Source organism: Melanerpes formicivorus, unplaced genomic scaffold (genome assembly GCF_026170545.1).
Source record: "Melanerpes formicivorus ecotype bairdi unplaced genomic scaffold, bMelFor1.0.p_v2 SCAF_83, whole genome shotgun sequence".
In the NCBI taxonomy this organism is placed as follows: domain Eukaryota; kingdom Metazoa; phylum Chordata; class Aves; order Piciformes; family Picidae; genus Melanerpes; species Melanerpes formicivorus.
This window is the reverse complement of record NW_027142435.1, coordinates 1,139,976-1,150,811: the sequence shown is the minus strand read 5'-3', so window position 1 is coordinate 1,150,811 and position 10,836 is coordinate 1,139,976. Positions and strand designations below refer to the sequence as shown.

The window sequence follows — 10,836 nt, the reverse complement described above, 5'->3', positions numbered from 1 at the left end:
CACCCCTGGGATACTCTGGTTTGGGGTCCCCAGGGCTGTTCCAGGCCCCTGGAGATGTTCTGATGTGGGATGTCCAAGGAAGCTCAGCAGTGCTCTGGATTCCTCAGTTCGAGGCCCCTGGGGCTGCTGTTGTTTGGGGCCCCCAGGCATGCTCTGGTTTGGGATTCCTGAGGATGCTCCAGCTTAGGGCAAGGGGCAAAGGAGCCCCCTCTGCACCACTCCCTGGAGCTGCAGCCCCAGGCAGGATGTGGCCCGTGGCCGTGGTGTGAAGGAGTGAAGCCAGCAAGGAGGGAGAACATTTGGGGGTTGCTGGAGGGCTGTGAGTAGCACAGGGGCTCAGCTCCTGCCGTGGCAGTGGTGTTCTACACCCCACACATCTGTGGCTTGGCCCTGGGGAGGTGCTGGAGCACCCCTTGGGGTGGGGGCTCAGCACCTTGGCTGTTCCCTTTCCTCCCTTGCCTGAGGCTGTTCCCTCCCAGGCTCTGCCGCGGGCTTCTCTCCTGTTTGGGGTTGGCTTTGGGGCTGCTTGCTCTTCTGATTTTAATCTCAGCCCTGTCATTAGATTTTCCATTATTTAACAAGAAAAGAAAAAGCCAAAGCAGCAGCAGCAGCTTCCCAGGGCCCTTTCCAGCTCCCAAGTGCTGCAGCAGCTCCAGAGCAGCTTTTGTTCCAGGCCAGCGCTGGGAACGTGCTCGTGGGGAGCAGCCCAGTGACACCCCCACCCCTTGCCCTGGCTGCCTCCTCGCTGTGGGGCCAGCTGGGGTTTTAGGGGATGCATCCTGATGTGGGGATGGTGTTGGGAGGGTGCTGAGCAGGCAGCAGCCCCATCCTGCTCAGTTGTGTCCTTAACTGGGATGGGAGCTGCTGGCTCCCAGGTTCCTTTTTCCCTTCCCTGCTGTTGGATTGGGTTTGGGGCAGGGGAAAACAAGAAGCAGTTGAACTGCCACCCTCCTGCCCTCCACCAGCCTTTCTCATCGCTGTGGGGCACAGAATTGGGTCCTCACTGTGCCCCCTCACCTGCATCCCATGGTCCTGCCATCCAGGAGGGATCCTGGGATGCTTCCAGCCCTGTCTCTGCCTCCCAGAGACCTCAGGAGCAGGATGGATGCACCAGAGCTGGGGGAAAGTGGGGAGCAGGACAGTGTTGCACCCACACCTCACCCATGACTGGCATCCACTGCACCCCATCGCCTGCCCAAAGCTGGGGGGGGTCCTCCCTCCATCCCCAGCCTCTCCCCTGCCCAGTGTGGAGCTGAGCCTGGAGCCTGCCTGCTGCCCAAGGCCTCAGAAGGCCCCAAAAGAGGATTTCTGACCTCCAAAGTTGTTGTATTGCAGAAAGCCTTTGGTTTCTCTAGCCCAGGTGTGATGTGGGGGTCTCCATGGGGCTCCACCCCCCCGGGTACCCCTTTCCAGAGCTGCTGTGGGTCACTCAGAGCTGGTTCCTGGTGGCTCCTGCTTAACGAGCAGCAGAATTCCAGACAAATCCCATCCACACTGGCAGCCTGGGATGCTCAGCCCAGGGCTGGACCATGGAGCTCAGCACTGCCTGGAAGCTGGGAGGGGCTGGGGGGGGTGGTTTTGGTACCTGATGCTGCTCCCCAGCACATGGGTTGGGGGTGGGGGATGTGGGGTGGGTCTGGCCCCACCTAACACTGAGGGAATTTGGGACCAAGAGGCTGCTTGTCCCCAGGGCTGGAGGGTGCAGGACCCTCAGGATGAGGTTTGTGGGTCCAGTGCCTGCCTGGAGGGTCTCACACCTTGCAGGGGAAGGGTTTTGGCGGCAGCCCCCAGCCCAGCCCCTGACCCTGGGCTAATTTCCAGCCCTCGGGAATGTGGGGCTGGGCTGGACACCCAGCATGGACCTCCCACATCCCTGGCACATCCCCTGTGTGCCCTCAGCTCCTTCTGCCTGTCCCTGGGATCAGGGTAGTGGGGGGAGCCCTTGGCTCTGCCCTGCACCCATCTCCCCCCAGCCTCGATGCCCAGAGCACCCCTGGCATGCTGCTGGGGGCCCTGGCTGGTGTTGGGATGGGATCTGGAGCAGGGTGGAGGGGCTGCAGCCTGGGGAGGTTCCAGCTGGTTGCTTTTTGTCCTTTTCAGCCCCATTTTTCTTGCTGATGCCATAAATAGCAGCAGAGCTGCTTCCATCTGCCCTCCCCATGCAGCTGCCTCTGACCAAGCCAACCAGATGGTGGAAAACAACCCTGCCCCCTGGCATTTCCTCTGGCACCTCAGCACCCTGGCACAGTGGCATCTGATGTCCTGGCACCCTGACTCCCTGAACTCCCTCACAGCTTGGCACTGCCACCAGCTATGCCCACAAGTGACCATTCAGCAGCTTTCCCCCATTGTGGGGGGGGATGTGGCACCCAGTGGAGCAGCACCCAGCACCCAGGCAGGCAGCACCCAGGGACAAACAGCACCCAGGGACAAGAACCCAAGGGCAGGCAGCACCCAGGGGCTGGCAGCAGCCAGGGCCAGGTAGCATCCAGCGACTGACAGCAGCCAGGGACAAGAACCCACGGGCTGGTGGCACCCAGGGCCAGGCAGCACCCAGGGACAAGAGCCCATGGGCAGGCTGCACCCAGGAGCTGGCAGCATCCAGGTGGCACCCAGGGTCTGGGGTTTTTTTATGGGGGGGGTGGCAGCCCCATGATGGGGTCCCAGCCTTTGGGGTGCCTCATGCTGTGCTTCGTGCCAGCATCTGGCCCGGGTTGGGTTCCCATCCAGGAAGGGTGGGAAGTGGAGCTGGGATTTGGCCACTGGTCTGGCAAACACCTCCCTGCCCCCCGCCCCCCGCCCCCCGCCGGGGGCTCCGCGTCCCCTTTGATCTCTGGAGCAGCCACATCCAGCGGGAGGGTGACAAAAATGCTGTGGTGTGGCCAGCCCGGGGTTGTAAAAGGGAAATTGTTGTGCCGGGAGCGGGGAGGGGGTGGGGGGGCTGGATTTGGCCTCACAAACCCAGATTGTTCCATTACAGCATCCACTGGGAGCTGGGGGTGGGAGAGGGCCGGGGGGGGTGGGGTGGGGGGGCGTGGGGGGCACAACACGCCTGTGGAACCACCCCAGTGCCGTGAGCCAAAGGGGACAGACAGACAGCAGATGGACAGAGGGACACACTGCCCAGCACCCCAGCTGGGGACAGCCCGTGGGTGCTGCTTGGGGTGGGGGGAAAAGGATGGGGCTCCTCCCCGCCACCCCCCCATGGCTGCCACGTCCCCCGGCCGCAGGGAGCTGGCATGGATCCCCCCCCCCACTGCCAACTGGTTGAGCTGGTCCCAAGGCAAACAGCAACGGCCAGGACGGTGCTACCGTGCAGGGAGGGGGAGGAACTGGGATTTGGGGAGGGGGAGGACTCACACAGAGATCTGGGGACCCCCCCCTGCCCCCCAGGAGAAGCCCAGCAGCCAGGGGAGTGTGGACACAACTATATTTGGTAATAAATAATGTACAGATCCCTGGGCACTGCTGCCAGGGGGGCACCTCCTGCCACCACCCCCACCCCAGCCCCAGGGCACCCAGGACTTGGTGGGAGGGTCCTGGGCTTGGGGAAGGGGGAAAGGAATTTTTGGGGGTGGTTTGGGGCTTTTGATTGGGACAAAGGGCAAAATGCTCCCCAGGGGTCGAACAGGGCTGGTGGCAGCAGAGTGGTGCAGCGTCAGGCTCGGCACTGAGCTTGGGTGAAGGTCGTGGGGGCTGAGCCTGGCATCCCAGGTGCCCTGCATTCTGCCAAGCCCCTGTGCCTGGCTGAAGAGCTGGCACCGTGGTCAGAGAGCTGGTGCCATGGCTGGAGAGCTGGGATCATGGCTGGAGACTTGGTGTTACAGAGAGAGCTGATCCTATGGCCATAGACCTGGCACCATGGCAGGAGAGCTGGCACCACAGCTGGAGAGCTGGCACCACACCATGCCAGGGCAGGGCACAGAGGAAGCATTTTCCCCCCAAAAGATGCCCTACTGGGCAGCGATGCAGTGAGTGCTGCCAGCTCCTGCCACCCTCGGCCAGCAGCAGCCCCAGCTCGGGCACACAGGAGCTCCACCATTGGGCATGGGGCACAGTGCCTGGCACGGGACCCCTCCCCATCCCAGCCCCTTCCCCTATTCTCTTCCACCCCCTCTTTTATTCTATTTTATTTAAATAACCCCCACGGGGCCACGACTCCGCCGCTGGCACCGCTGGCACCACCGGCAGTACCTCTGCCACTGGCACCACCGGCACCGTGGTCCCCAGGGGCTGAGCACCAAAAGCTGCCCCACACAGGGCTGGGGGTAGGGGCAGGGACAGCACCTGGGTGAGGGGAGAACGGGCAAGGCTGGTGGGGGCTGCCCGCCGTCACCCCCCTGCCCACTCCCCAGCAGTCCCTGCCCCCCCGTCCCCGCGGCAGGAGGGTGCCCACGCGTGGCCCCTCCTTGGCCATTAATAATGAGTAAAAGCGACGGGGAAAGGGAGGGCAGAGCTGATCCTGGGCGGGGACACCGGGGTGGGGGGCACCGCGGTGCTCAGGGCTGCCCCCTCGTCTGGCCCACCCTCTGCCGGCTGCTGGGGGTCCGGCGGGGGGCCGTGGGGCCGGGGGCACCGGAAGCGAAGTCCATGACGTCGGGCGGAGCTCCGCGCATCCCACTGGCGCCCATCTCCCGCCGGATCTCCTCCAGGGCCTCGGCGGGCGCCGTCAGCAGGCGCTGGAAGAAGCTCTCCCGGCCCGCCGGCCGCTCCTGGCAGGTGAAGGTGACGGCGGTGCCCGCGGAAGCCTTCATCTCCCGCGAGAAGCCGTCGGAGGTGCCGTCGAAGCAGCGGCCGATGGCGATCTCCTTGGCCAGCCGCGGGTTCTGGTCCGTCACGGTGTAGATGCCGTAGTTGTGCCCCAGGGGGTCCACGGGTGCCAGCATGCTGAAGGCGGCCGTGTGGTTGTTGTCCGCCACGGGCGGGTGCCGGCTCAGGTAGTCCCGCAGGAGGCTGTTGACGGCGCTGCGGTGGCAGCTGCCCTGGGGGACGATGGACACCAGGGTGCGATCCACCAGGCTCTGGTCGAAGAGCATCCCGCTGCACTTGAACTCCACGCAGGCTCCCGAGGTGTTCTCCAGCAGCATGTCCCGGACGCTCCGGGTGTCCCGCAGCCCGTAGAGCTGCCCCCGGGTGCGGGGGTGGCTGCCCCCCACGTTCCGGGACCTCACCATGTACTCCTGCGGCCCCTCGATCTGCACCTTGATGAAACAAGCCCTGAACTCCTGGGGGTTGGGCCACCACGAGAGGTAGTCGCCGGTCCAGGAGGTGAGGTCGCTCTCCTTGAAGGGCACCACGTTGTACTCGTACTTGTCCACCTCCACGCGGTAGAAGCGGAGGTGGTTGGCACCGACGGGCGCCTGCTCGCACTCCCGCAGGCTGCGGTAGGGGTACACGGGGCCGTTGGTCTCGTCCACGTTGTTGGGGTCGGGCTTGGCCACGTTGATTTGGAAAGCTGTCTTCTTCAGGTCGGGGTCGTCGTGGTCCGACCGGCGGTAGCCCAGCTTGCCCAGGTAGGGCTGGGACACCCCAACGGCGCCGGGGTTGAGCTTGGGGCTGGAGGCGACGGCCTCCAGCTCCTCCCCACCCAGCGTGGCGGTGACGTAGGCTGAGTAGGCATCGGGGCGCTGCCCGTCGCAGAAGGCTGGCAGGCAGGCGCCGTTGGGCCCTGTCACCACGCTGTCGAAGCGCCCCCAGGCCCGCGGGTTGGTGGGGTAGCCGGGCTGGGGCTCCAGATTGATGAGGCTGACGACCACCCCCTCCAGCTGCTCGTAGGGGTTGAACTTCTCGTTGCTGTAAGCCCTGACCTTCACGAAGCAGCGGCGGTCCTCCGGCACGTCCAGGTTGAAGAGGCGCCGCTCCCTGATCTCCAAGTTGCCTACCAGGAAGGTCCTCTCCTCCCTCTTGCTCCGGCTCCCCTCGGCCGGCTGGAGGACTCCTTCCTCCTCCCACAAGCCCGTCTCAGGGTTCAAGGACCACAGCTTCATCTTCTGCAGGTGCTCCGGCATCCAAACCTGCCCCGCGTCCATCCGCACCTCCACCGGCCCCGTCTGCAGCGCGGCGCCGCTGCCCTGCTCCCGGAACTCCACTGCGAACATGCCGTAGGTGCGCAGGGGGACGATGTCCCCCTCGGCGTCGGCGAAGCTCAGGTCGCTGGAGGCGGCGCTGGCCGTCGCCATATCCCTGGGGTCCAGGAAGGTGACGCTGGCTTTGACCGTGCCGTTGAAGACCTCCCCGGAGGGTCGCAGAAAGGCTCCAGCGGGAAGAATGAGCTCCCCGACGGGCTCCCGGCCGCTGTCCTCCCCCAGAGGGATGGCGTTGAGGCGGCTGCCGTCCAGCTCCACCGGCTCCTTCTTCCGGAGCATCTTGACCTCCTGGTAGACGGCGCCGCCGCGGCGGTTGAAGGGCAGGACCTTGACGGCATCCACGAACCTCTGCTGGCGGTCCACGAAGCGAACCACCAAGCGCTGGGTGTCCGGCGGCACCTCGATGGTGAAGGAGCCCTTGTAGCCTGTGAAGCCAACCTTGCGCCCGCCCAGGAAGATCTGCCCGAAGCGCAGGGGCTCGCCCGTGTCGGCAGCCGTCACCCGGCCCTGCACCAGGACGCGGGGCTGGGCACAGGGTCCGCAGCCACACTCAGCCACCACCTTGATGGGCAGCGAGAAGCCGGCGCAGGGGACGTCCCTCAGCTCCATCCTCCGCACCCCGCAGCAGCGCCCCGCGTCCGCCCCGCACTCCGAGTGCCTGCCCACGCCGCTGGCACAGGGGGCAGGCGGGCAGCGACCCACGTTGTAGTACCGGGAGCCGGTGGCATCTTGTGGGCACTCGCTGGGCAGCTCCACCAGGCTGGGCTCGGGCTCTGACTTGCAGCTCTGCTGGCCCTGGGCTGGGGGACACACGGAGGGACACACATGGAGGGTTAGGGCGGCATCCCCACGCCAGTGTGGTGGTGGTGGGGGTCACCCAGCCCATCCTGCCCTCACCCAGCACCGTGAGCTGTGCCGGCGCAGATTTGATGGCTCCAGCCTCGCTGCTGGCTTTGCAGTGGTAGGTGCCAGCCTGCTCCAGTGCCAGCCCCTTCAGTGCCAGGCGGCTGCTGTAGCCATGCAGCTTCCTCTCCAGCAGTGTCCCATTGTGGTACCTGTGGGGATGGGCACGGTGGGGCTGTGGCCAGGGCTGCCTTTCCCCACCAGTCTCAGCGTTACACCACCCAGACTTGGCTCACCAGTAATATTTCTTGGGCACAGGGGTGCCCGAAGCTTTGCAGCAGAAGGTCACCTCCTGCCCGGCCACCCTCACCTTGGTCTTGGGGTGCAGCACCATGTAAGGCTTCTCTGCAGGGGTGGAAGATGGCAGAGGGTACAACGAGACATGGCAACACCACCCCCCCCCCCAAGATCACTCCCCTTCAGGGAGCTCCCTCGAGGGGTGCCCAGCTCGGTGCCCACCCCATACCATGACGCTTACCCAGCCTGTGCAGCACCACGTGTGCCACAGCCACACCAGAGCCGTTGGAGATGATGGGTGCCAGTCCCGGGGCGAAGCCCTCCCGGTGGGCACTGACATTGGCCGCGGTGTCCTCGCACAGCCCCGTCACAGTGAAGTGCCCACGGGCATCGCTGCGGGCCAGTGGCACCAGGGCGCGGCCCTCCAGGTAGATGTGGGCATCCGGCAGCGCCTCGCCGGCGGCGGAGGTGATGGTGCCCTGCAGTGTGTGCTCAGGGCAGGCTGCGGGGTGGCACCGGCGCTCAGACCCCACGGTCATGGGCACGGCCAACAGCGGGGCCAGGCGGGTGAGGGGCACTGGGGAGGGTCGTCCCCACGTCCCCATGGGCAGGTACCTGGGCAGGGCGAGGGGGGGCATTTCTGCACCTCGGAGGGGCGGCCGCTGCATGGCACCTTCTTGGCTTTCCTGCAGCTGCGGCGCCGGACCCGGGTCCCGGCGCTGCCACAGCTGTGGGTACAGGGACTCCAGGGGCCCCACTCCGTCCACACTGACTCTGAGGGGAGATGCCAGCTGGACATAGGGCACCATACTCCCCACCAGCCCCCAGCCCAGGGCGGCCCCCAGCTGGGGAGGCTCCATCCAGCCGTCTGTGCCCAGCTAGATCCATCTCACCGATGCCAACAGCCCCAGGGACCCCTCACAGCTGGCACTAGGGGCCAGAAGTGGAGCTGGGCGGGGGGGAGCACCGGGGGCCCTACCTGGGCAGGGGCCGGCACTGCATGGCCGACGTTCCACAGCTTTGCCCTTGCACTTGAGCTCCTTGAGGGCAACCACCAGCTTGGCATTGACACAGCGGCGGGTCCGGGTCTGGATGCCACTGGTGCCGCAGGCGCTGCGTGAGCAGGGGCTCCAGGAGGACCAGTGAGACCAGTAGATGTGCTCTGGGGGGTGCAGAGGTGTTAGCTGGGGACCCTCCGCCTGCACCAGCTCCGTGGGGGGCACTGTGCCCACGAGATGATGCCCAGCATTGTATACCCAAGGGTGGCCGCTGGAGTAGGAGGGGCTCTGGTGTAGGCACGGCTCCAGCAGCACCCAATGGGATGCAGCAGGGTGGGTGACAAGCACAAAAAGAGGGCATGGATGTCCCCCAGCAAGGTGCCAGGGGGTGAGGTGGGGCACGGGGGGGTAGACAGGCACTCACCCAGCGGGCAGAGGAAGCGGATGTGGTAGTTGGAGCAGGTCTTGCCCTGAGGCTGCTCCTTGTTGAGGCAGTGAAAGCCCTTCTTGGGGCTGAGGTGCACCACCTCGCCCACCTCCTCGGGCAGTGCCCACTCGGTGGTGCGAGCCTGGATGGCCACCGGGCGCTGGCAGACGCGGCCACGGTAGTAGAAGCGGATGGCAGCCAAGCTCTCGTGGTCCCCATCCCCACCAGGGTGGTCGATGTTGAACCAGGATGTCCACTCAGCTCCTCTGCCTGGGGGGAAGAGAGCCCTGAGCACATGCGGCAAGAGCAGCCCCACCAACCCCCGAGCACCCCGAGGCGCCACCGGGGCTGGGGGCAGCTTGGGCACACTGAGGGATGAAAGTGTGAGGGGCTGGAGGGCACCGGGGGGCGTGGGGTGGGACAGGGGTGGGCATCTCTGCTGCGAGGGTCCCTGGTGGGCATCGACCCAGGCAGCCCCTTTGGAGTGTCCTGGATGCCAGCACGTCCTGCGGGAGGCCCGGGGGATGCCATACCTGCCGTGTCCAGGTCGAGCTCTGCCAGGCTGGGAGCTGCTTTCCAGGGCTTGGCTGCTGCTCCGCTCTTGCCTGGCTCCGAGTCGTTTTCCAGGGGCTCTGGGAGAAGCACAAGGTGACAGCAGCCAGCGTGGGGGCACCTCCTCCCCAGGGCACCACGCAGTGGGCACCATCCCTCCACCAGTAGCAATCTCATGGTGGGGGGAACTCAGCCGTGCCACCTCCTGCCCCCTCCCTGGTTGGCAGGGACGTGGGGGTGGCAGAGATCTGTCCCAGCCCCTGCTCTGCAGGTGGAAGGATCCTGTCCCTGGACTGGGGACGTTCCCAGCTCAGTCTCACACAGACGCTGCCCTCCACACCTTGTAGAGACCTCCCGGGGGGGGTGAGGCTCCCATCGGGGGCGGGGGGCGGCAATATCCCCATGGAGCAGCCAGGGTGGCCGAGGCTTCCCTCAGGCGCTGAGCCCTCCGGTGCCAGAGCTGGTGGGAGCTGGGCACGGGGCACGTCCCTGTCCCTCCAGTGACACAGCCACAGGGAGGGCAAAACCAGGCTGAGCCTCACTAAGACGTCCTCCCACCAGCAGATGCCAGAGGGACTGTCCCCAGCTGTGCCCACAGCCTTGGTACACCTCTGAGCCTGGCACGCTTCTATCCCTGGCACACCTCGGACCCTGGCACACATCTGCCCCCGGCACACGTCTGGCAAGCGCTCAGCCCCCGTCCCCATCCTGCCCCTCCAGCCCCAGGGAGGGCAGGGATGCCAGCGGCACGGGTGGCAGGTCCCCATGCCACGGTTAGACGGCAGCCCTGGTCTTACCTGATGCCCTGGCACCATGCAGGGTGGCAAGAGCCAGGAGGGCCAGCGCCAGCTCGCCCATGGCTGCCCGGGCAGGTGGTGGCAGGTCAGGCGGTGACTGGGAGCGCGGTGGCACCGCGGGGCTATATAGGAGGAGGCCTTTCCCCCTCGTGCCGTCAGACGGCAGAGTCCTGGCACCGGCAGCCGCCGGCGCTGCTGGGCCTGGCCGGGTGCCAGGCGGGGAGCGGGAAGGAGCCTTCGCTGCGGCGCTCATCATCGCCCCAGCCCGGGAAACCTGAGGGCTTTGTTTGTGCAGAGCTGCTAAAATTGGATGCGTTTGGGAATGCGAAGAGGGGAGGGAAGGGAAAAAAGCGGCGCGAGCCCGGCCTCGGCGCTCCTGCGGTTGGGGTCAAGGTGCCAACGTTCCCCTGGCACCCGCCGGTGGGGGCCGGTGGGCGCCCGCGCCGTGACCTGGGCCACGTGTGGGGTGTGCCGGAGCTGCCCGGGGCCGAGCCGCGGCTGAGGCCGGGCAGAACTCGGTGCCCCCGTGGCCCCCAGCTGCCCCGTGCGAGGTGCCCAGTGGCACTGGGGTATGATGGGGAGGGGGAGTGGGACAGACCCCTCCTCAGTGTCACCCCAGTTCCTCTCCCCAGCTGGGGACTACCCTCTGCAAAGTGGCACTGGGGTGTGCTGGGGAGGGTGACAGAGTGAAGACCCCACCCCCACCCCCCCAAGGTGACCCCAGACGCCCCCCAGCTGGGGACCGCAGCCCCCTCCCGCAGCCCCGCCAGCGGAAATCCCGGCGCATTCCCTGCATTCCCCGGAATTCCAGCTGCACCGTGCGGGGGGGAGGCAGC

At 66.3% G+C, this 10,836-nt stretch overlaps 1 protein-coding gene across 1 annotated transcript; it reads right to left on the bottom strand.

The window, feature by feature from the left end:
* Positions 1–4,113: 4,113 nt before the first annotated feature.
* On the bottom strand, positions 4,114–10,253 carry CILP2 (cartilage intermediate layer protein 2). The gene is made up of 9 exons (XM_068164787.1): positions 10,001–10,253; positions 9,185–9,283; positions 8,649–8,921; positions 8,206–8,388; positions 7,842–8,000; positions 7,468–7,728; positions 7,226–7,334; positions 6,984–7,141; positions 4,114–6,886 (listed from the first exon to the last, which is right to left on the bottom strand). Exons 1-9 carry the CDS (start codon positions 10,251–10,253, stop codon positions 4,500–4,502), a joined length of 3,882 nt encoding a protein of 1,293 aa, XP_068020888.1. The 3' UTR covers positions 4,114–4,499.
* Positions 10,254–10,836: the final 583 nt, after the last annotated feature.